General features: G+C 32.2%; 1 protein-coding gene across 17 annotated transcripts in view; it reads left to right on the forward strand.

Annotated features, from left to right (window-relative positions):
• The window catches only part of LOC139495242 (coronin-2B-like), a 57,780-nt gene that overhangs the window by 19,966 nt on the left and 11,223 nt on the right, over positions 1-26,591 (forward strand). For 9 of the 17 annotated variants that reach the window (XM_071283505.1, XM_071283501.1, XM_071283496.1 and 6 more), the window contains exons 3-11: positions 7,175-7,369; positions 8,846-8,962; positions 10,455-10,601; positions 12,104-12,268; positions 13,757-13,873; positions 14,891-15,089; positions 22,904-23,016; positions 23,922-24,038; positions 26,015-26,253. In XM_071283505.1, coding sequence (XP_071139606.1) covers positions 7,175-7,369; positions 8,846-8,962; positions 10,455-10,601; positions 12,104-12,268; positions 13,757-13,873; positions 14,891-15,089; positions 22,904-23,016; positions 23,922-24,038; positions 26,015-26,253 — 1,409 coding nt within the window. Of the gene's footprint in view, positions 1-12; positions 80-7,174; positions 7,370-8,845; positions 8,963-10,454; positions 10,602-12,103; positions 12,269-13,756; positions 13,874-14,890; positions 15,090-22,903; positions 23,017-23,921; positions 24,039-26,014; positions 26,531-26,591 lie in introns of all 17 variants that reach the window. The other 8 variants (XM_071283503.1, XM_071283493.1, XM_071283492.1 and 5 more) reach the window with 2 other exon arrangements.

The raw sequence follows: 26,591 nt of genomic DNA on the forward strand, positions 1-26,591 counted from the left end.
TTTTTTGTACAGTATTTGACTTTGTGATGACATATTGATCTAAACAAGTTGGACCAAAATATAAGTTTTCAATATGGAGGTAAAAAAAGCATGGTTCCTTGTACAAGTTTTGTATTTTTGTCACCTTGTTTGAAGAGCTTCAGCATGGTGTTTTGTTTTTAGATTATTTTTAGTTTAAGCCTTTGATGTTTTAAATTAAAATGACATGATTTTAATTTTTAGATAGTTATCAATTTTAATAACAAGTACAGATTTTTTTGCTTTGCAAGCTGAAAAGGGATACATCTCAATGACAATTGTCCGTTTCAGATTCTAATGCATTCTGGATGATATTGTTTTCAGTTTTTTTTTAAATTTAGTTTAGGCCTTTGATGTTTTGAATTAAAATGACATGATTTTTATTGGTCGTTAGTTATATTGTCAGTGTTGTTCACCCTGCTTGAATGATAAAACAAGAAAAGAATATTTAGTTTTGTGCAAGTTGAAAAGGAACACAACTCAACCATGACAATTATGTTTGGTTTACATAATCATAAGCATAATAGTGCCGGAATCAGAAAATGTCAGAAGTGAATTTTCCCACAAAAAGGGGGGCAGGGGTATACTGGGCCCTTACTCCCCTCAATCTGCCTCTGCATAAAAATAAGAGGTGATGTTTATGAAATTAGTTATCAAAGGTACCAGGATTATAATTTAGTACGCCAGACGCGCGTTTCGTCTACATAAGACTCATCAGTGACGCTCATATCAAAATAGTTATAAACCAAACCACAGTCCAATTACTGAAATGCAATGACATCTTTCTTTTCCCAGACAACTCCATTGACAAACAATAAAACAAATTTTAGCCACATAAATTCTAATTATTGTGTTGTATATGAACCTGATTTATTTATCCTTGTAACAGGGTGCTTGACTGGCAATTCCTTGTGTATTTATCACAGTCCAATTACTAAATGCAATTTCCCCTTCCTGACAAGTTCATCGAGAAACACAGAAACAATCAAATAGCAAACCTCAGCGATATCAACTCCAATTGTTGTGTTTTATATAGATTTATTTCTCCTCGTAACAGGGCGCTAAACTTATAATTGGTTTTTACATTGAACAAAGGTCAAAGCCCAATTACTTTTATATAAAGTCAAAGGTATCCCTGTTCCTCACAAGTCTATAGACGAAGAATATAAAAAAAAACATTTGTGCTAAATATAATTTGTTATTCAGTGTCTATGATTTTTATTTGTCACATGTATATTTATATACTTATATACTTATATATAACACAACATAAAGACTTTAATCATAATTGTGTTATAAACAAATATTTTGTAATGGGTGCTATAGTACCGACTGTTCAAGGGCTGTATAGCCAGTCAAGGTCGTTAAAAACGTTCCATTTGTTTGGGTGCTAGACTGCTCATTACATGTATTACCTCAGTCCAATTATCAGATGCAATGACTTTCAGAAACCACCCTGTCCCTAACAAGTCCACTGACAAACAATAAAATAACTATTAGTTACATATATTCTAATTATTGACAATATCGTGTTTTATATAACAGAGTGCTAGACTGGTAATATTCCTTCTACATTTAAAAAAAGAACACAATCCAATTACTTATTTTCAGGGCCACCTCCATTCCTGATAAGTCCATTGACAAACAATAAAATAAACATCTGTTATTTATGACCATATAATTATGTTTTATATAAATTTGCATTAAAGAAATTATCATCTATACTATAGGGCTCTAGACTGATAATTTCTAAAAAGTACTGTACATCCAATTACTTAAATGCCCTGACTTCTTTCACAAACCTCCCCCTTCCTGATAAGTCCATTGACAAACAATAAAATAAACATCAGTTATTTATGACCCTATTAGTGTTTTATACACTTTAAACTATTTCTCCTTGTGAAAGGGCTCTATATACTAACAATTCCTAGTACTAATTATAAAATGCCATGACTTCATTATCACTGGACTAGTATATATTTGTTTAGGGGCCAGCTGAAGGACGCCTCCGTGTGCGGGAATTTCTCGCTACATTGAAGACCTGTTGGTGACCCTCTGCTGTTGTTTTTTATTTGGGCGGGTTGTTGTCTCTTTGACACATTCCCCATTTCCATTCTCAATTTTATTCAGATACCACCTATATTCTGACAAGTCCATTGAAAAACCATAAATTCCGAATATTGTGATTTATTTAAATTTTCTTATTAATCCTTGCAATAGGGTGTTGAGACCTCAAAATTTCATAACCTTGTACATATAACTTAGAACACAGCCAATTTACTCAATTAGAATGCAATTATTTCTTTCACTTATCGCCCAAGTCTATTGAAAAACAATAAAATAAACATCAGTTATTTATGACCCTATAATAGTGTTTTATGCAGTTTTATTTATTTCTCCTTGTGAAGGGCATTAGACTAACAATTCTTTGTACCTATTATATCCAAATATTAAATGCCTAGATTTTTTCATAAAACCAGCCCCTTCCTAACAAGTCTATTGACAAACAATAAAATGAACATCAGATATTTATGACCATATAATTGTTTTTTCACCCTCCTTGTAACAGGGTTTTTAAAACTGGTCATTCATGTAATAGTGAATGCAACATTATATAAGTCTAATATCTAATTAGTAAAATAGTATAATGCTATGACTTTCCCAAACCACCCCCAAGTCCATTGACAAACAATAAAATGTCCATCAGTTATTTATGACCATATAATTGTGTTGATGTATTGGGTTTATTGATCATGTACATTTTTACTGTAAGAGAGGTTCTCAGATTACAACAAATGACATGATCAATGGACAGTGAATAAAAGGTAGAGTTATTTTTATCTGTCGAAAGTGTTTATATTTTTTTTACATTCAGTAAATGTTTTTTGGATAGTATTTCTTTAAGAATATTATAGTATACTTTCTGCAAGATTATTTAAGCTTTAACTCATGATAAATGGACAGTGGATAAAAGGTAGAGTTATTTTTATCTGTCAAAAGTATTTATATTTTTTTACATTCAGTAAGTGTTTTATGGATAGTATTTCCTTAAGAAAAGTATATTTTCTGCAAGATTATTAAAGCTTTAAATCATGGTCAATAGACAGTGGATTTATTTTTGTTAGATCCTAGTCAATGGACAGGGAATAAAAGGTAGAGTTTTTTTTATCTGTAGACAATTATTATATTTTTCCTTTCAGTTGTTTTTAATAGTATTTCTTTTAAGAATAATATTTTTTGCAATTCTGTGAGATGATCAGATCATGGTCATCAGACAAACAAGTCAAAGGAAATACTATCCAAAAACACTTCATGAATGTACCTTGACCTATAATGGTTTACTTTTATAAATTGTAACTTGGATGAGAGAGTTGTCTCATTGGCAGTCATACAACATCTTCCTATATTCTATGTAAGGGAGCTACCATTTGATTTTTATTGGGGGGGGGGGCTAGGATGAAAAATTTTGTCCTGCATTTTTTTTTAGTTGTGATCTCTGTCCTGCCTTTTTATTTTTCATTCTATTCAGTCCTGCCTCTTTTTTATTTAGTTTATCCTGACTTTTTTTTACCTAAATTGTCATCCTGACTTTTTTTTTGCAAGTGTTTCATCCTGCCTTTTTTTTTACTCAAAATTCCTGTCCTGCCTATTTTTTTCAAATTTCATCCTAGCCCCCCCATAAAAATCAAATGGTAGCTCCCTAAAAGGTATATTTTGATCTGTCGGACAGTATTTATATTCTTTGTATTCAGTTAGCGTTTGCATTGTTTTTAGATACTAAATGTAGTAGTCTTATTAAGAATGGTACATTTACATATTTGTCTTTAATACAGCTGTCAGATTATATTAAAGCATTAATCATCGAACAGCCAAAAGGTTGAGTTATTTTTATCTGCCCACAATAATTGTATCTTTCCCATTCATTTAATCATTTTTGTTAATGTTGACATTTTAGATAGTATTTCCATTATGTTTTGCGAAATTATAAGCTTTATATGTACATGTAAACCATACCACAACTTTGAAAACTTCTTTTTTTTTATAAGTATTTTTTTGTTATTGTGTGATTTTTTTGTTGTTGTTTGTCATAAATGTAGCTTGATTTTTTACTATTTTATTTCAAATTTGGCTATATTATAATAGTATTGAAAAATGGAAAATAATTGAAAAATTCGAATAGTATTGTATAATGTAGGTACTAATGAGAAACTACCTTTTGAACCCCCTTTTGCTGAGGCAATTACCATAGACTAGGAAGTCGCCTCACAAATTATTTGCCTAAATGAAAGATCAGTATTATCCAAGCTATTCTTTTGCGTAGTTTTTACTGTAGGTAGTTTCCCCACAAGGTCACACCTGACTTGATTTGTTTACATACATTGTGGTTTGTTTACCTTTATGTCAAGGTCTATTTATAGTCAATTATAACATCACCTTAAACCTGGGACTGCTATATTACATAAGCTACAAACTTTAATTACAAGTCAGATTAATCTTTTAAAAGTTGTTTTACATTTATATTGGGTCCTTTAAAAAAGTGTTTATTTCTAAACCTGAGGTACTAATATATTACATTAGCTATTAACTTTTATTGCAAGTCAGATATATCTTTTATAGGTTATTTTACATTTATATTAGGTTGTTTAAAAAAGTGTTGATTTCTTAACCAGGAACTGCTTTATTACATAAGCTATTAACTTTTATAACAAATTAGATATATCTTTTAAAAGTTATTTTGTATATTTATATTAGGTCCTTTAAAAAAAAAGTTTTTATTTCATGGTGAGAAAATGTGTATTAAAACTTCATCTCTCTAGTTAGGGAGGGATATATTACATAAGCTTTTACCTTTGATTACAAGAGCCATAGATATCTTCTTTTCAAATATGTTTAACATTTATAATAGGTTCTTTAAAAAAAGGATTCGATTTACAGAGTTATATTTCGTGAAACAAAATGCAAGTTGAATTTTATTCCTAAATAAATTTGTTAAGTCAACTAAATAATAGAATGTTTAAGGTATTCAAAGATGTTTAAAGGGGTGCTTACAACAATAACAAAAACCTATAATCTTTTACTCAGCCTATACTCAACCTTAATGTAATTTGGTTTGTTGAGAAATAAAGATTCATATACTTTATGTGTTTAGAAATGGAGGGGCTCACAGATTTTGTTGTTTGTATTTTATATATTGAATTATTCTTTTTAATAAATTTGTTTAGTCAACTAGTTGATATAAGTTTAGGTATTCTTAAGTTATACACAAGTGATGCATTAATTTTAGTTTTCTTCGGTATGGATTTTTTTCCTGATTTCTAAAAAATTCATGTAAACAAAAATTAAGATGTAGGAATGTAAACAAATAAATTTTGCTGATATTCTTTCAAAACTAACCACTTTATGGAAGAATGGGAAGAATGAAAAGTTGATGTTTCTCGAGCTTTACCCCTTTATAACATTTTATGCAAGTGGGGGTATCATCTGTGTTCCATGGTCACATTCTCCATTTATCTTGAGGAGGGACAAAAAGTATTCAGCACAAAGATTTGCCATCTGAATTTATTTTCCTGATAAATCAATGCCAACTTACTAAATGATTGGGTGTAACCTTTACAAATTGAAACAGCTTTAACAATTTAGAATGCAGTAGTAAAACAACACTTAAACTGAAGATTCGAGAAAGATATTGTATAGCAAATAATATTGAAAATAATAATAAATTTGATAGGTTTTGCTACTTATATTTACAATGAACATTTCTGCATTTGTAATAAAAAAATGCATAAAAGTAAAATTGCAGATTGAGAGAAAAGTACATTTTACAGACCATTACCAGTATATAAAATTTGAAGGAAGTTTCATACTAAAAGTAAAATTTGATTCAATAAGTTTTGCAATATTTTCTGCATCATAAGTTATTGTTAAAATGCATTTAAATAAAGAAAATTGCAGTGTGAGAAAAGAAAACTGCATTTTACAGATCATTAAATAAAATTAAGAAGGAAGTTTTGAAAGTAAGGTTGAATTTTTTACTTTTACGATATACATTTCTGGGTGTAACTAGAGTTGAATACATTAAAGTAAAATTGCAGTTTGAGAAAAGAAAACTGCATTTTACAGATCATTAAATAAGATTCAGAAGAAGGAAGTTTGTCTCATAAATCTGTTGCATGAATAATTAACTAGTTTTCAAACCCTCTGAGACCAGGATATTGATCATCAATTGATATGCAAGGTAGAAAAATCTATTGTTGCATTGTGGGTACATCGTAGGTCAATAAGTAGGACATTCAACATCTGTCGTCTGCTTTGTCTGATTATTTGCTTACACACTTGTGAACAACTTGGAGTGTCATTAGAATAATGCATGATTGTTTGTGACAGATAAATTTTATGGATTTAATTGATTGAGGCAATCTAGGAACCATATAGAAATGAATTTCAACTGAATGTTTTTGATTAAAAAAGTGTTATTCTGCATGCTCAACCCTAGCGTTTAAATGACTTTTTTTCTAGGTCCGGATTTTGTAAGAAATTAATTCCTGATAGGCTTTCTTATGAAGTTCTGTTAATGAATCAACACAAAGTAAAGATTTGTATTAACTATTGACGAAGGGGGTAAATTTGTATGATCATTTCTCATTGGCGGATCCAGGGGGGGGGGGTTTCAGGGGGTTAGAACCCCCCCTTTTTTTGGTCGATCAATGCATTTGAATGGGAGCATATAGTTTGAATCCCCCCCTTTTTAAAATGGCTGGATTCATATTTTTTATTTTCTGTCCCTTTCATGTCCTTGATTTTGATTTCTTAAGAGATCAAATAAATGATATGGGATATTTCATCCATTTATAGTATCATAAAATTAGCAAAAATGAGACTTTTATGGAAATTTCCCCTTATAGTATTTGAAAATATCAATGTTATATTAATGTTAGGTCTAGTGACAGAAAACAATTTTTTTCTATCAAGGGTAATTTAATATATAAACATTTGTTTGTGAAACATGCCAGGCATAATAATTAAACATTAATATATCAGTGGTCCTTGTGAACATAAATGAAATATTTGCCACTGGAAGTTAAACAAACATCAATAATCTTTTGATGCATTTCATTTTATAAAGGTATGTCAATAAATTTTGTTTATATTTTTTCAGATGCCATTTAGAATTCGTACTTCAAAGTTCAGACACGTGTATGGAAATCCTGCCAAAAAAGAAGAATGTTACGAGAATGTAAAAATAACTAAGAGTACACATGACAGTAATTTTTGTGCCGTAAATCCTAAATTTTTGTGTGTTGTCCCTGATACAGGAGGCGGAGGATCTTTTATATGTCTTCCCCTTAAACAGGTAGGTTTATTTCTTCTTTTTGTATATCATTGGGGTGTAAATTTTGTATGAAAGAAAATAGAAAAAGAATCATTCAATACTTAAAATTACATATTTTAGCTAGGATCAAGAAAACCTGTGCACTTCATTTTGGGACCTTGTGTGATACATGTGTGATGAATGATACATTTCATTGTGTAATGCATTTTAATTTCAGAAGGATGCAAGATTGCTATTAACCAATAAAAATAACATATCACAATGAAACATACATGCAATGTAATTATATTAAAATAAGACTGAAATTGTATGATAACCAATCATGAATGAGACAACTACATGTAAATACCAGAGTCTAAATGACATGGATGTAAGACTCATATCTTATAGTAAGTTATATAAGTGTTACGACATGGGCCTCGTCTTTATACTTTAGTTTTGGGTTGTGACTAGCTCAGCAACAAAAATTTATAATTTATACAACATTTTATAAAAGAGAGTGTAAAACAAAAAGGCGTTTCCTGAACATCACTTGTACAATTCTGTATAATTAAAATATGAAACTGATTTACACATATAATACATAGTTATCTAAATATATAACAAAAGGCCTCTTCATGACAAATGATTTGTTACAAAACAAGAAATGAAAGACAAGAAATTTCATGTCAGACATCAACCAATCACAACCACTGAATTACAGGATTCTGATTTGGGACAGGCATATTAAAAATGTGATGGGGTTAAACATGTTTGACTTTTGATATTGCCCTGTGACAGATTAAGTTTTAATGTAAGAGGACTGATAGCTCAAGCAAGAACTCAAGTTTAAAGTCAGAGAACTGATAGCTCAAGAAAACTAAAACTGTTTATATTGTTTTATTTGTTATCAATGATACTTTTATTAAATGAAAATTAGGAGACTTGGTATGATTGCCATTAACATGATTGACAGAACTATCCACCAATGAAGACAATATATCAGCAATTATCACGATTATTGGTCAATGTATGGCCTTCAACAATGATAAAAATTCCATACTAAAGAGTCAGCTTGGTCCTTACATTCATGAAGAATGTGAAACAATTCCAAGGAGAACATTTACAGCCTAATTTATGAGGCCCCTCATGGGGGGTCCTAGTAATCACATAATCACCATTTTTTTGCCAATATAATCACATAATCATTAAATATTTGCTTATCTTTAGTAATCAAATAATCATTAACTAAAAATACAGTCCTAGGTAATCAAATAATCATAAAATATTTGGCTTAATAATCAAATAATCATTAAAAAAACGGCCAAGTAATCACATAATCAAAAACCCCATGAGGGCCCTCATTTATAACTATATAATTACAGAAAAGAATACAACAGACATTAACAAAGTTTTCCACTGATTTACAAGCTTCTTTTCAGACTGACAGTTATATAGTTTAAGAGTTCAATATAACTAGAGTTTTATACTTATGTCTTTCAATCTTTGTTTTTGCAGACTGGTAGAGTAGAGTTTAGTGTTCCTAGAGTGTGTGGTCATTCAGGAGCAGTCTTAGACATAAAATGGAGTCCCTTTAGTGATAATATCATAGCATCCTCATCAGAAGACAGCACGGTAAGTAAAATGGAGTCCCTTTAGTGATAATATCATAGCATCCTCATCAGAAGACAGCACGGTAAGTAAAATGGAGTCCCTTTAGTGATAATATCATAGCATCCTCATCAGAAGACAGCACGGTAAGTAAAATGAAGTCCCTTTAGTGATAATATCATAGCATCCTCATCAGAAGACAGCACAGTAAGTAAAATGGAGTCCCTTTAGTGATAATATCATAGCATCCTCATCAGAAGACAGCACGGTAAGTAAAATGGAGTCCCTTTAGTAATAATATCATAGCATCCTCATCAGAAGACAGCACGGTAAGTAAAATGGAGTCCCTTTAGTGATAATATCATAGCATCCTCATCAGAAGACAGCACGGTAAGTAAAATGGAGTCCCTTTAGTGATAATATCATAGCATCCTCATCAGAAGACAGCACGGTAAGTAAAATGGAGTCCCTTTAGTGATAATATCATAGCATCCTCATCAGAAGACAGCACGGTAAGTAAAATGGAGTCCCTTTAGTGATAATATCATAGCATCCTCATCAGAAGACAGCACGGTAAGTAAAATGGAGTCCCTTTAGTGATAATATCATAGCATCCTCATCAGAAGACAGCACGGTAAGTAAAATGGAGTCCCTTTAGTGATAATATCATAGCATCCTCATCAGAAGACAGCACGGTAAGTAAAATGGAGTCCCTTTAGTGATAATATCATAGCATCATCATCAGAAGACAGCACGGTAAGTGCAAATGAACCATCATATCCTCCTTTGTTGAATCTCAATTCGGAAAGTCAGAATATTAAAATGTTTAAATATTATCAATTGAATATGAGTTATTTCCCTTGTTGGTATGTATACTGGTTTATATACTGATCTGCTGAATTGCAGAGAACAATGTTGATAAAGTGGTGGAGGGGGCATTAAGTTTTATCCTTGTCCATCTGTACGCCTGTAGGTCCCAAAGTTGGTTTTCTTTCTATAACATTAGTTTGGCTCAACCAAATGTTATGAAACTTATACACAAGGCTTATTACCACAAAACACAGATCAAGTTTGAAATTGGGTGGTGTCACTATAACTGTTTTAGAGTTTAATGGCCCTTTATAAATGGAGCTGAATTTTTCATTTCCATTCTTTAACTTTAGTTAGTCTCAACCAAATGTTATGAAACTTATACACAATGCTTATAACTACATAATGCAAATCAAGTTTAAATTTGGGCGGCATCACTTTCACCTATCTTTAGTTGTAAAATTGAGAATGGAAATGGTGAATTTGTCAAAGAGACAATATCCGACCAAATGCTCATTATGGTGGTGTCAATTTCACCGTTCTAGAGTTATGCTTGTTTACCAATGGACAATTTTTTGGTTTCTGTTCTGTAACTGAAGTTATCCTCAACCAAATGGTATGAAACTTAAGCTTATTACTATAAATTGTTGCTAATATTTCAAACTTAGCGATTTTCAATTTTAAATAATTTGTTTTTACATTATAGGTAAAGATATGGCAAATTCCAGACAACCTTAATAAAAATTTATCAGAATGGCAGGTGGATCTCCACGGCCATCATCGGAGAGTTGGATACATAGAATGGCATCCAACAGCAGAGAATATCATACTAAGTGCTGGCTTTGACCATAAGGTATTATATGATAATACAGTGCATTCATTTAATTTCTTGGAAACCTATTTAAGTGCACTGAGGAAGCTAGCAATTTAGTGGATATTTGATATGGGTGATTTAGCTAAATCTGTTACCATGCCCTTAAAAAAGATGTTCCTTCTCAATATTTAGACTTATCTTACCTCCTATACATTTCTATGAATGTGATTGTTAAAAGTGTCCGCTTGAAGACCGTGTATATTTGATATTAGGTTAGTAGGGAGGCGGGGCTTATATCATACACGGTTAGTAGTGGAGTTACAACCCTTTATATTCCATATTAGGGAGTAGGGAGGTGGTGCTTATTTCATACACCGTTAGTAGTGGTGTTACGTCCCTTTATAAAACAAAACGGAACTGCATGAGAAATAATCTTAAAGGTTTCAACAGAAGAAGAAATTGATGATTAAGATTGAAATAAATTCACTAAACACGTTAAGGCCTAACAATTTGTTATTGTTGGCTAATGTTCTTATAGGACCAATGAAAGTAGTTTCTTAATGCTAACAGTATTGAAGACTGGCTTGCTCATTTTGATAGTTCAAAAGTCTAAATTTTACACCTTAAGATAGTCGGTAAGATAAATTCGTTACATAGTGTGCTAGTGACGTAATACGGTATATATGGGGTCAGTAAATTCCATATGGGGATTCGAGCTTCGCTCTCACCCCATATGGAATTTACTGACCCCATATATACTGTATTAGGTCACTTGCACACTATGTTACTAATATTATACCTAGGAAATGCATGAAAATTAGTATCCATCAAATAATAATGAATCTACAGTACACTCAATGACACTATAAAAAGTAAAATAACAAAATACAGAACACCAAAGAAAACTCAAATTGGAAAGTCCCTTATCAAATGGCAAAAACAAAAGCTCAAACACATCAAACAAATGGATAAACAACTGTCATATTCCTGACTTGGCACAGGCATTTTCTTATGTAGAGAATGTAGGATTAAACCTGGTTTTATGGCTAGCTAAACCTCTCAATGGTAAGACAGTTCCACAAAATTCCATGTGTGAACAAAACCTATATATATATATGCCAGTATCTAATCTGACATATGGCGGGTTATTATAAAGTGTGCACCACATTTTTATGTTATTTTTAATAGAAAGAAAACATATTACAGTCATTTTTTATAATTTTATTCTCAATTCCATTTGAAACCATGAAAAAACATTGATGACGTCATGGTCACATGACAGAATTATGTCTATGAGATGATAAACAAACCACTGTCAGCCAATCAGAAGACACATTACATCCAAAATTAAATTATTGTAAAAGAGGTGCAAAAGATACCAGAGGGACATTCAATCTCATAGATAAAAAATAAAAGTCATAGCTAAAAAATATAAAGACCACAACATAGACAACTAAAGACTAATCAACACAAACTCCACCAAAAAATATATATCACAATGTTTTATCTGATGTGTTAAATGTGATGGATTTTTATTTCAGTGTATATTATGGAATGTTGAACAGGCAGAACCCATCAGTGTCATCTCAGAACATCCGGACAGTATTTATTCCATATCATGGAACACGGACGGTAGCTTGTTCTGTACTACATGTAAAGATAAACAGATCAGAGTTCTCGATCCCAGAACAGGAAGTGTTGCAATGGTAAGAACTTGTAACATTTAATCAATTAAAATTTAAAAAGTTACCATTTTAGCAAGTGTTGGACATGTTTGAAGGGATAATATGCTGATTTTTTTGTTATTAAGGTGGTAGCCAACACCTTCACTAAAATTAATTTGGCTCGTTTAATTTTCATAAAATTTTGACAAAATATTAACTTGCCCTTCAAAAAATTAAAAAAAAAAAAAATTTTAACCACACTTTATTGTGAAATTTTCATTGAGCATATAGCAGTTTGACTTACACCAATTTTGAACATTTAAAAGCTTAATATTTCCTCAACAATAGAATGCCATTAGAATGTTCAGCTAATTTTTACAGATTTTTTTTTTAATTTCCCTGTAGTAATATGTACCATCTTAATATAGGATATGTGCGTATACAACAATGAGACAGTTACTAAAACAATATCTAGCATACAGTTTCTACAAAACACAATAGACATGTGTCTTTACAAATTATCTAGCTCTAAATCGACCCAAGTCTGTTAAACAGAAACAATAAAATATTAGCCATTCAACAGAACTATCAAGGAGAGATCTAGTTGCAATATTTATAGATTATTGTTGGCGATCTTAACAAGATCAGTTTTCTCGCTTGAGCCGGTACGTCGTAAGTGAGAAAAGCAATCAAGTTGAAATGACTAATGATAATCTGTTTATCGCTATTTTACTTGTGACAACGTTATTTATTTCGTTGACAATGGCACGTGCTCCCTTAGTTTTGAGCGATAATTTTTCAAATCTCTCCACTGTGCTGAGAAAAAAATTATCAGTCAGTCAGATTTAATGAAAATTTTGTAAAATAGCGATAAATATTCTATGTCTTGTAAAGCAATAATACAGAAATATGCAACTAAAATTTTTGCAGGACATCTTTAGTAATGGTTGTTGTAAATATATTATTAAATTTCTTTTTTCCAACTACTGTAAATTCAGAAATTATTGCGTGCATTTATTATTGCGATTTTGTCATTTTAGACAGAAATGCGATTTTAATTTTTACGATTTTGAGAAAAATTCTGTTAAATTCATATAAAATATATCAAAATGCGAGTTTAAATTATTGCGGTTACAACTCAGTCGCATTTTTCGCAATAATAAAAACCTCGCATTAATTTCTGAATTTACAGTACATAACAGAAACAGCATTATGGAAAAGGCCGAATTTAATGATTTCATATTTGATGTATACAATGTTGGACTTTTCCTGCAGATAAAAACCTTGTTAAAGAATGAGGGCTATTCCATTAAAATGTATGTGTGTGTGTGGAAAAGGGGGGGGGGGGAGTAGGAAGGGACTTTCAAAATATCCCTACAACCAAGAACAATTTTTAGAAAATATTGCATAATGGTTATAGACTCATACTGAAAAAAGACCTATTGCCCACATTTGATAATGAGACTTTCCTTCCTACCCTCCCACTTGCATTTTAATGGAATAGCCCTAAAATATTCTTTCTTCTTGTAGGAATGTCAAGGCCATGATGGTAACCGATCGTCTAAATCAGTATTTGTAGATAATAATAGAATATTTACATGTGGTATGACAAGATCAAGTAGTAGAGAACTTGCTGTCTGGGATATTGTGAGTATATGATATTCTACTTTGGTAACATGGTGAATAATAGACCCCAAAAAAATCTTCAAATTATCTCCCCTTTATTTCTGAAAATAAACAAAAACAGAAAGTTCACCATGTGAGGAAACCAATGACAAAATTAAACATAAAGGCTTCTAAATGGCAAATTGCTATAATCAACAATCGGATATAAAAAACACAGCACATGATAAATTCTTCAGGGCTTTTCCAGAATTAATTAAATCAGAAGGCACTTATATTAAAATTTCAAACGGATAACAATGTTCATGGGCTTCATGGGTACATTTGAACCAAGAATTCAAATGCTCAAAGAATAACATATTTTCAATAGGCCATGTATACAGAGATTGGAAAAACCACTAAATCAAATACAAAAAGCATGTTTTTAGCAAGCCACGAAAAATTGATACCCACTAAAATAAATGAATCCAATTCTACAGTAATTGGCAAACTGAGGATGCATTATTAATTATAGTTTTCTAATTTTCTTATTTACTTGGGTACAGTTTAAGTTCAATTTTAAATGTCCAACAATATGCAAATTTTCAGTTTGCCTGTATGTAGACTGTGGCAAAAGTAAGTAATAAAAAGTCCATAAAAAATTGTCTTCAGTCGATGAAAATTGATAAAAATTTGTCTTCAGTCGATGAAAATTGATACTAAAGGAATGCAAAGTAGCTGAATCAGAAAAAGTGTACAGTTTTACACACAAAAATTAAACTTTTGTAATTTCATTGACCTGTAAATACAAGTGTGTTTAGAAATATAATTCCAATCCTGTGAATTCAGAAATTATTGTGTGCATTTATTATTGCTATTTTGTCATTTTAATTTTTTTGATATTGAAAAAATCCTGTTTAATTCCTATGTAAAAAAAAATGTGAGTTTAAATTATTGCGATTATGACCCTGTCACATTTTTCTTAATAATTAAAACATCGCATATATTTCTGAATTTACAGTATTAAATTTCAATAAAATAATAATTTTCTGTCTTTTTCAGAGGAAGTTTAGCAAGTCATTATTCAACAACACAATAGACACGTCTAACGGGATTTTGTTACCATATTACGATCGGGACAATAGAGTCATGTATTTAGCAGGCAAAGGCGATAGCAATATACGATATTATGAAATTGACGACCAATCAAATTGTTATTTCCTCAACGCCTTCATGTCTTCCTACCCACAGCGGAGTTTAGGTAAGAAATGTTGAATATACAGATAAGCAAGGATTTGTATAGTAAGAAGGATTGGAATCCTGCGGTTTATCGTAATCTCTTCCGCGGCGAGACTTCGGTACTCGCCACTATTACTACTACTACTACTCGTCACTTACGATATCGGAACGCGATTTTTTTGTACACATGCATCGAGTTGTGTTCTTATTTTTGTCACGTATAGACAATGTTGTAATGGTTAAGGACTTTATTCATTCTTTTAAAATGTAATCATTATTGATTTTCACTCAAGTTTCAATTGACGAAAAAGCATAATTTAACTGTTTTATTTGATGGAAGGTGTATAACGACAGTTGACAGTGTGTTTGTATGTCAATGTATGTTAACTTCTGTAATTTTTTATTTTCAGTCAAAGAAATTAAAAAAAAATCTTTTTCTTGTAAATTATATCATTATAACTATACATGCAAATTTGCATCTTCGGAAACCATCAATCTCGGGAAACAGGTGCAAAACAATTTTTGTGGCAAAAAAGAACTGACCACACACTTCAGGACGAATTACTGCATTGCGTTTTATACATATGTCAGTGGCTAGTCATTATCATAAGTTTGGAACAAGTACTGTTGAAGAGGGAGCCCACTGGTAAACCCTATAAAACTGCCTCTGCATGTTACTGTAGCAGGTTTCAATCATCATAAACATATAGGAATAAAAGAAACGTTAGCCAGTGTGTTATAAATTATCAATGCAAGCAAATTTTTTTAATTGTACTAATAACATTACATCTTTAAATGCACTTTTGTTTCTCATCAGAGCACTTTCATCAATTTGTGCATGAATTAATAGGGCAACTTTATAGTGTCAGCTCTCTGTCATACATGTACGGCCTCTCAAGTAGTCAGTCATGGAATTATTCCTGGTTATGTATAATACAGAAATTAACTTGAAGAGTGACTTGTCATATATCAAAGAAGACTATCTTTTTCTGATTATACATCGGTACACTTTCATATGAGGTACCACTGGTGGATCTAGAAATTTACATAAATGGGGGCCCACTGACTGCTTAAAAAGGGGGGGGGGCTCCAGTCACGCTTCGGTGATTCCCTATATTAAGCAGGTACGTAACAGCAGTTTACATCAAGTATTAAAACAAAAGCAATACTTTTCTGTCTGTAACTTTCATGCTTTCTAGGGCTTTCTAGGTCTAGACCAAGGGTCCGGAAACGGTCATATTTGCCAGTCATGTCCTAAACTGAAACTATAATGTCCTAAACTTTTAATTGGGATTTAGGTCAAATTTTATTTTTCAACCGTAATAATTTCGGTCATTTCGTTGAGATCGACTTTCAAAATCGCCATTTTGAACATATTTTTGTTTGTTATCGACTTCCTGTAATTAAACTGCCACTTCATTATAGTGTTATAATCCTGAGGGCCCTCCTAATAACTATATTAATGCCTCGGGGAGCTATTGGCTAATGATTGCTAATCTCTTTACCTGTGTTTTTAATTCACACCTGGCAATTAATCACAAGCTCCAAACTATTATTATAAAGAAATAAAAATTCCATACCAACTGGCTTCATTATTTAATTACTCAACAGGTCAGACAATTGTCAATTATGATTTAAAATTAAATAAAAACTTGGTTAAATTTCATAGAAAAAAATATTTTTTTACTTCTAACACACGTGCTTTGTTTACTATGTAATACGCATGTTTGAAATTCTCTTCCACAGATTTAGACAATTAATTGTAAATATAAAATAATTTCATCCTAAATAAAGCTAGTGCAACTATTTTAATTAATATGCTTACACTATTAAAGGTAAAATATTAAAAAGCCGATGATTTCCTGTGATTTGGATAAACAAAACTAATCCCGGAAATGAGTCCGGAATTGTTCATTTTAGTATTGTCGCAGTACATCCGGTTTGAATTTTGACTTCAGAATCAAAGGAAACGTAAGCAATAACTGAGAATATTATCGTTTTGAGTCATTAAAATCATTTTATTTATAAACTGTTGCCTTCCCTTAATTGCTCTTGAACGATTTTTGGAAAATGGTAGGACAAATCATGAAGTAAATGCGATGCAACAGTGAAACAAGTTTGTTGATGCTACGAACATGACGATCGAGTATGAGCATACTCAAAATGAGTCTCATGCAGTAATGTGATTTTGACAATCATTTTTTGAAAAGGGGCATCAACTTTTAAGTTGTATGAAAATGACCGAAATTAGGTGAAAAAATATCCGGATCCTTGGTCTAGACTGTAGCGTCTATAGATATTTATCAATAAATGTCTTTGTAAACATAACTAAAATGTTTATTGTGTAACAGAAGATACTTTTTTGTACAATTTTGCCTTGTATTGACTTTATAGCGCACAATTACTAATATACATGTACAACACTGACTTTTGTCTATCAAGGATTGATTGAATAATTGCTTACCGGTACTTCAACATCATTTGATCTTTGGTAAACTGAACTGTCTCAGTCATTCGATTGACAATCATACCACATCTCTTTACTCTTAGGTCTTAACTTCAAATTTGGTATAAAAACTATTTTTACAATAAATGACTTTGTTAACATGTACATGATAACTATAAAATGGTTATTGTCTAACAGAAGATACTTTTTGTACAATTTTGCCTTGTACATGTATTGACTTTATAGCTCACAGTTACGAATATACATGTAAAACAATTTTTATAGATTAAATAATTGCTTACATCAACATCATTTGTTTCTTTGGTGAACTGAGCTGTCTCATTCGATTGGCAATCATACCAGATCCCGCATCTCTTTACTGTTATGTCTTAATTTTAAATTTGGTACAAAAACTATTTTTTTGTGCATCTATTATGTATGGGCTATTGGTTTCATGTGATAATATTTAACGACCTACTATGCTGCATGGGTTTTGTTGATGGTGGTTGACATGCATTCATTAATTCAATCATTGTACATGTAGACTACTAGTTTTTAAAATCTTCATTTGATATTGGATGGATGGTTGTCTTATTTCAATCATATCCCATGTCTCCTTGCTTATTTTACTACACATACATGTACATCGTCAATATACATAGTACACTCAACACCGAGCAGATTTGAAATATTAAATAAATCTGGCATGTAATGGAATTTAAAAAAGATTTTCAATGATTTATTTTTTTTATGCTAAAAATATAGAAATAATACAATTTAACCCAGGTATCACATGATCATCTATCAAGTCACTATCAAAGTTCCCTACACACAAAGCGTAGCTTTCACGTGTTGGTATATATAAGAGATTGAATGTTAATGATCCCATGAAACATTGTTGGTATATCCTCCATAAATGATATTCAGAGGAACATTCTGGTCAAAAGTGGCATTCAGTTGTACCGATACACTTGTATTTCTATTTCTATTTGAAGGCATGCCATATATATATATATAAGTCCACATGATTAGTGCATGAATGGTCAACTGCTGTTAGGTTAGCACACAACTGCTTAGACTTTTTTGGGGACTTGATTCCTTGTGCCTAGACTTTTCTTCTTAGCATTCACCAGTTTGAGCATTTTGGAAAATACTGAAAAAAAAAGGTGTAATATAGTTACATGTGGCAATAATAATATATAAAACTCTAACTGGACTTGACTGAAGTATAGTTATGAGCAGTTCGATCTACAAAAGATAAAGCTCAGGTACATTTGTAATGCACAGGTTTAAAAAAATTATGAAGTCTTGCTATTTTAATTATTTGCTTTGACCCCGTTGCAGGAAAAAATCTTGCAAGGCTATTTTGATTTTTGCTTTGACACCGTTGCAGGAAAACATCTTTCATTGTTTGATTTGAAGTTGTTGCAGGAAAACATTATTTAGCCTAGCAAAATGCCAGATAGAGAAGGGGGTCAATAATAATAACATGCATAATAAAGGCCTAGGGGGGGGGGGGGGGGGGGGGGGGCAGTGATTTATAATGAAGACAAAAACAGCACTACCTATACATCATTAAAGGCATTAAAGTAGATGAGCCGTGTTGGTATAATATTTTGATGTCAGTAAAAATGTACATTCATTTGTACAGTTGGACACAATGTACTCACAATATCATGATGCTGTTTAACATTGGGCTGAACATTTGAAAAGATTACCATCCATGCATTGTCCCTTTCCACATCGGCAAAGGCAAATCTATAGAGTTTTCTATGGAACATGGCTAGTTAAAATTGATGTAAAACTATTTCAAAACACATGGTTTAACAATTTCACTTCAGTATATTATCAGGAAGGAAGTATCAGATTATTATGACAACTGGATCCCCTCCCAATTTAGACCTGGTAAATTGCGATTCATCTGAGAACCACATTGATTTTTAAAGACAAAAAAGTATCACAATTCCCTTATTTAGCGGTTTGAGATTTCTTCAATACACTTTATCACCAATGTTTTACGTTTGTAAACATGTTTGAACATTAATCTAGGCCAATTGAAAAACTTTATTCATTTTTCCGAAGCCACCCCCATTTTTGCTCCAGAACGCCATTTTTATTGTAATCAACTCAAAAAAAAAGGAAAAATAGGAAAACTACTGCACCAATCACAACGAAATTTATTCAATACACGAAGAAATCCTATATCTATCAGAAAATATAAATATTTTCACTCATCTCCGTTTTTTGAGGAAGGAGTATAAAAATAGAAAATGATGTTAGGACCGCCCAATAGGCGTGATAGGGTGAGGTCACTTCGGTCAATATGCAAATTCATTCTATGGAGCCGTGTATTCTTTCTGCGATCGTAAAAGTTATTCATAACACCAGAACCATTTTAAACTTCTTATTTCAAGCATAATATTTGATAAATATAGATTGTAGATACTTACATATCGATGTCTATTTGTTTAGGTGATGCAAATGTCAGCCATTAATCAGAGCTGTTTAGCATTTTCCAGATGCATCACGGGTAATCTCACAAAATCTCGCGCCGCAGAAGATATTATACTACAGTCTATGCAAAAGCCCACGAGATTCCAATCCTTCTTACTATACAAATCCTTGAGATAAGTAACTAAATATTATTATATCTCCCTCTATTTTGGGATTATATTGCAATCACCTTGTCTGTTTGTCTTTTCAACAAATATTAGCTTAACAGTTTTTCATATTTTCTCTTTTTAGCTCACCTTGGCCAAAGGGGCAAGTGAACTTTTCTCATCACTTGGCGTCTGTCGTCCGTCGTCCGGTGTCCATAAATTTTTACAAAAATCTTCTCCTCTGAAACTACTAGCCAAATTTAACCGAACTTGGCCACAATCATCATTAGGGTATCTAGTTAAAAAAATGTGTCCGGTGACCCGGCGAACCAACCAAGATGGCCGCCATGGCCTAAAATAGAACAATGGGGTAAAATGTAGATTTTGGCTTATATCTCTGATACCAAAGCATTGAGCAAATCTGACAAGGGGTAAAAATGTTTATCAGGTCAAGATCTATCTGCCTTGAAATTTTCAGATAAATCGGACAATTTATTGTTAGGTTTCTGCCCCTGAATTAGTAATTTTAAGGAAATTTTGCCGTATTGAAATGAATACTATTATAGATAGAGATAAACTGTAAACAACAAAAATGTTCAGCAAAGTAAGATCTACAAATAAGTCAACATGACCAAAATGGTCAGTTGACCCATTAACCCTTTCACCGATTGCTGCCCAGACTGAAGCTACTCTGAGACGATGGCTTCCCTGGCTACTATAACTTAAGTGGGAGATCTTCATAATAAATGTCAATAAAAACTTGTTTGTAGTTATTTATGTATTTATTTCTTTCACTAACACTATGTTCACAGTTTTGTTCATGTTTTGATAATTTTTTCTTCATAAAATATTAAAATTTTCAAATTTTCGGCATTATTGAGGTGAAATTCTCAAAATTCTGCTCCTTGACCCCAAATCGTAATTTTTTAACCCAAAACGGCAAAATTTTGAAAATTTTATGAGGCTGTACAAATTCCTCACACTGAACGATGTCCATTCCAAGTGTTTTGAACATAAAACGACATTTTATGTCAAAAAAGTATACTAGTTTGGCTTCAATTCTTCCATATTCTTTCAAAAAAAATGTTCCCTCATTTCAAATTCTCGTAAATTCCGTAAATTTCCTCTGATTTTGACACGGTTTTCAACAAGTGGAAGCGACATGTTTACACTTTCATCCGGGTATTCATCAAAGAAAGATAACTCATTTTTGCACTGTTTTGAGCGGGAAATGTAAAAGAGGTATTCCGATCCCGGTAAAACGGGACTCATCTTCAGCTGTCTGAAGCGTGAATCCCGGTAAACCGGGACTCATCGGCGAAAGGGGGAGTTATTGCCCTATTATAGTCAATTTTTAACAATTTTTCCTAAATTTTTGTTATCTTTTACAAAAATCTTCTCTTCTAAAACTACTAAGATGAATTTCCCCATTAGGGTATGTAGTGTAAAAATTGTGTCTGATGACCCCGCCTGCAAACCAAGATGGCCGACATGGCTAATAATAGTACATAGGGTAAAATGGCAGTTTTGGCTTGTATATCTAAACCCAAAGCATTTCGGGCAAATCTTACACAGATAAAATTGTTCATTAGGTCAAGATCTATCTGCTCTTAAATTTTCAGACCATTCAGGCAACCCGTTGTTGGGTTTCTGCCTGAATTGCTAATTTTAAGACAAAAATTCAGCTTTTGGTTATTACCTTGAATATTATTATAGATAGAGATAAACTGTAAAGAGCAATAATGTTCAGCAAAGTAAGACCTACAAATAAGGCAACATGACCAAAATTGTCAATTGACCCCTTAAGGAATTATTGCCCTTTATAATCAATTTTTAACAATTTTTGTAAATTTTGTAAATTTTTTACAAAATAATTTCCACTGAAACTCCAGGCCCAAGTTCATTATAGATAGAGATAATTATAAGCATCAAGAATGTTCAGTAAAGTAAGATCTACCAACAAATCACCATCACCAAAACAGAATTTTGTCATGAATCCATCTGTGTCCTGTGTACAAACATGACAAAGGACACATTCTTGATAAGTATTTTTATCGCAATTGTATAACATATATTTTCGTCACAATTTTTTCGAATTTAATTGTATGTGCACTTTTCTAATCTTTAAAAATATCTACTTCCTACTTGCCAAAATTACTGTCAGAACAGAATGACTTCATATTTGTTCAGCAGCTTATTAGTGATGTGTTGTATTTGTCAGACACCTACCTCCTGTTTTACAATACTTTTACAGCAGATTCCATTGAGTGTGTAGCCAAAGGTAATATCTTTGGTTAGTTTGCTTGTTAGCTGAACCGTGAAGTCATTATTAGGTGAGGTATACTACCCTACTTTCAAAGTAGCATAGTCCAACAGACAGATAGATTGGTTTTCTGTAGGACTAGTCTACTTATAAAGTAGGGTAGTTTACCTAACCTAACAATGACTTCACGGTTCAGCAAACAAGCAAGCTAACCAATGATATTACCTTTGGCTACACACTCAGTGGAATCGGCTGGAACTCTAATTAGGGGTTTGCTTAGAGCAAGTTCTTGTATAGGTTTAATTTTGAAGTTGAAATATGAATAGCATTGTCAAACAATATGTACTATTTTGATCTGAGCGTCACTGATGAGTCTTAATACTCTTATATATGTAGATAAAATGCACGTCTGGTGTATAAATTAATCTGAGCATCACTGATGAGTCTTACTTATGTAGACGAAAACTGTGTGTCTTGCGTATAAATTACAAGCATGGTACCTATGATAACAAATTATATCTTTCCAGGTGTGATGCCAAAGAGAGGCTGTGATACCAGTAGATGTGAAGTAATGCGATTTTATAAACTACACTCAGGCAAGGATGTTATAGAGCCAATATCAATGATAGTCCCAAGAAAGGTAAATTATATACTGTAGATTCATTATTATTCGTTGGATACCAATTTTCGTGGATTTCGTGGGTACAGATAAACCACGAAATTCAATGTTCAATGAATATGCAAGTTTTCCTTAATCCACGAAAATTGGTACCCACGAAAATTAATGAATCCACAGTATAATAAATTTAGAATAGAGAATGGTGTCAGGTGATGACGATAGAGTTATAGAGTTCACACCTGAGTAAAGAGCATAAAACAGTCCAAGGCCATCAATGGGTCTTAAGCACAGGGTAAAAAATCCCACATCCAGAGGCGGACTTCAGCTGGCCAGTAAATGATCATATATACCTGTTCAGCGAAATCGTTGCCATTCTAAACTTTCTTGCACTCATTTATTATTGAAATTGACGAACAACTGACACAAATATGAAATTTATTGATGCAATTTCAGAAAATTCTGCATAAAGATAATGCTATTAAATGCAAGTTTATATATTTCCTAACCTATCCTGCTGCAATTATGGCAATTAAAAATAAATTTAATCACACTACTGTGGATTCATTTATTTTCCTCGGTACCGATTTTCGTGGTTTGAGGAAAATTTGCATATTCGTGGATATTTAATTTCGTGGTGTTAGCAAAGTATACATATATTCCTTTAGAAAATTTGTAATTTGTTGAATATTTAAATTCGTGGTTCCCCTGTACCCACGAAAGCCACGAAAATTGGTATCCAACAAATATTAATGAATCCACAGTATATGGGTAAAACAGACAGATTCAGAATATCTGAAAATAAGAGAAGCAAACATCCCTAAACAATATCATGTCATTCTTATATTGCAAAAGTTGCTTTAAAAATTGCTAACAAAATTGAATAGGTTTATTGTATTTGATATGTAAAAAATTATTTTCGTTTGCAGGTTTCTTCACAGTTCCACAGTGATATTTATCCAAATACATCCAGTATGTTACCTTCATTGACAGCTGATGAATGGATAGCAGGTCAAAACAGGGAACCAGTTATGGTGTCAATGATGGTGAGTTATCTCCCTTAAACCTAAACCCTCACTAACAGCTAATGTATGGATATCGTGTTAAAATAAGTGTTGGTGTCAATGCTTTAGTTAGTTTTCTCGCTTATGATAGATATATGCATATATTAAAACTTACTTAAGTTTGTTTGCTTAAAAGAGTTTTGCAATCCTTGTTATCTTACTAAAAAAATAGTATTTAAAACATAAACATTTTTGTGAAAACAACATTTTGGTAAAAAATAACATTCTTGTGAAAAACAACATTCTTGTGAAAAACAACATTCTTGTGAAAAACAGCATTTTTGTGAAAAACAACATTCTTGTAAAAAACAACATTCATATTTTGGAAGAAAGACATAGATTTGACTTGTCTTCATTTTGAACTTTTTTTACCATTTTTCTCATATTTTACTTTAGTGCTTTGCAATTAAAATTTGCAGATCGTCAGGCATTTTTAGTTAACCTTTATGGATTGTTAAAAAACTTGGACAGAAGCTAATCTTTAAAATCAAGAATTAACATCTGAAGGAACGAAATCGATTTTCAGTAACAAATTCTGTATTTTACTCATTTTTTACCTTCAACATTACACTTTTACACCGACAGCACCATCAATATATGAGACATTTTTTGGTTACTTTTCATGCTCATCATTGGCGGATCCAAAGGGGGGGTTCTGGGGTTGGGACCCCCCTTTTATTTGGCCGATCAATGCATTTGAATGGGAGCATATAGCTGGAACCCCCCCCCCCCCCTTTACTGTGGGATTGGGAACCCCCCTTTTTTATAAATGGCTGGATCCGCCCCTGCTCATTGTATACTACAACATCATAACAATTTTATAGCGACTCAGTACTAATGAAGATTATGTATCTCACAGTGCTATCAGGTATAACATCAGAATATAACCTCTTGGTGATGTTTTGATTTTTTATTTTAATTAAAAAAATCAATTTATTATTGAAATTTTTTCCAAGCAGTGGGACTTAGCAATTCTATTCTGTTTTTGTTAGTTTTAATACTCATTCTATTTTACTCCCTGTTTTTGTTAATTTTAATACTCATTCTATTTTACTCCCTGATTTTGTTAATTTTAATACTCATTCTATTTTACTCTATGTTATGTATAAGTACATCACGACAATGTATTTTATAGGATGGTCATGTGACCAATTGTCCCAGACGACATCATCAACAGCCTTACAGAATCAACATAATGTAACAAGTGTAGTCTAATCAGGCCCGTAGCCAGAAATTTCCAAGGGGGGGTTCGTTGGACTCATGAACCCGACTTTATCAGTCACAATTTGAACAAAATATTGACTTTAACAGTGATTATTTGATTTCAAGGGGGGGGTCGTCCAAACCCCCCGAACCCCCCTGGCTACGGGTATGCTAATAGTGTATCACACTCAATGCCGTGGGAAAATCTATATACTGTAAATTCAGAAATTATTGCGAAAAATGCTACAGGGTTATAATTGAAAAATTTAATCCCGTATTTTTGAAAATTTTTATCAGTATTAAACAGGATTGATCTCAATATCGTGAAAATTAAAATTGCATTGTGTTCCAAAATGACAAAATCGCAATAATAAATACACGCAATAATTTCTGACTTTACAGTATATTCAAACTTGCTAGAGTTTGGTTGCTTGAAAGATTTTCAATCTTTTTTGGTCTCGTACATTTTCAATAAACTTCAGTGTGTGTATAGTGATAATTATCTGTTTCTTTTCTTAAAACACTACTGTGGATTCATTAACATTTGTTGGATACCAATTTTCGTGGATTTCATGGGAACTGGAGCAATGTGGAGAACCATGAATTACAAATTTTCTAAAGGAATGTATGCAGACTTTTCCAAAACCATGAAAAATTAAAATATCCACAAATTTTCAAGTTTTCCTCAAACCACGAAAATTGATACACACGAAAATAAATGAATCCACAGTAAAAATTAACGATGTATTTTATAGGACGGTCATGTGACTAATTGTCCGAAGACAACATCATCAACTGCCATACAGAATCAACAGAACGATATCATCCATCAGGCTCCGACCATTACAACATATAAAACTGTCAACAAGCAGGGCATGCCTCCAAGAGCCAGTACGATAGATGTGCCACGGAGGACAGACAAACGACCTGCATCATTACAGAACATGAAACGACTCAGTACTAATGAAGATTATGTATCTTACAGTGCTGTCAGGTATAACTTGAGAAACTTGTCTTTTAATGCCCCTGTCGTAGCGAGGGGTCATTAAGTTCTACCCTTGTACGTCTGTCTGGAGGTACGTCCCAAAACTGGTTTCCATTCTCTCACTTCATTGGGCTTAAAAAAAAGCTATAAAATTTATACTCAATGCTTATTACCACTAAATACAGATCAAGTTTGAATTTTGGTTTCCATTTTCTTTCTTTAGTTTGCCTCAACCAAATGTTATGAAACTTATACACATTGTTTATTACCACAAAACCTAGATCAGGCATAGGCGGATCTAGGGGGGGGGGGGAGCCCCCTTTCATGGGAAAAATTTGGTTGATTAT

This window comes from Mytilus edulis, chromosome 11 (assembly GCF_963676685.1).
Source record: "Mytilus edulis chromosome 11, xbMytEdul2.2, whole genome shotgun sequence".
Lineage (NCBI taxonomy): Eukaryota > Metazoa > Mollusca > Bivalvia > Mytilida > Mytilidae > Mytilus > Mytilus edulis.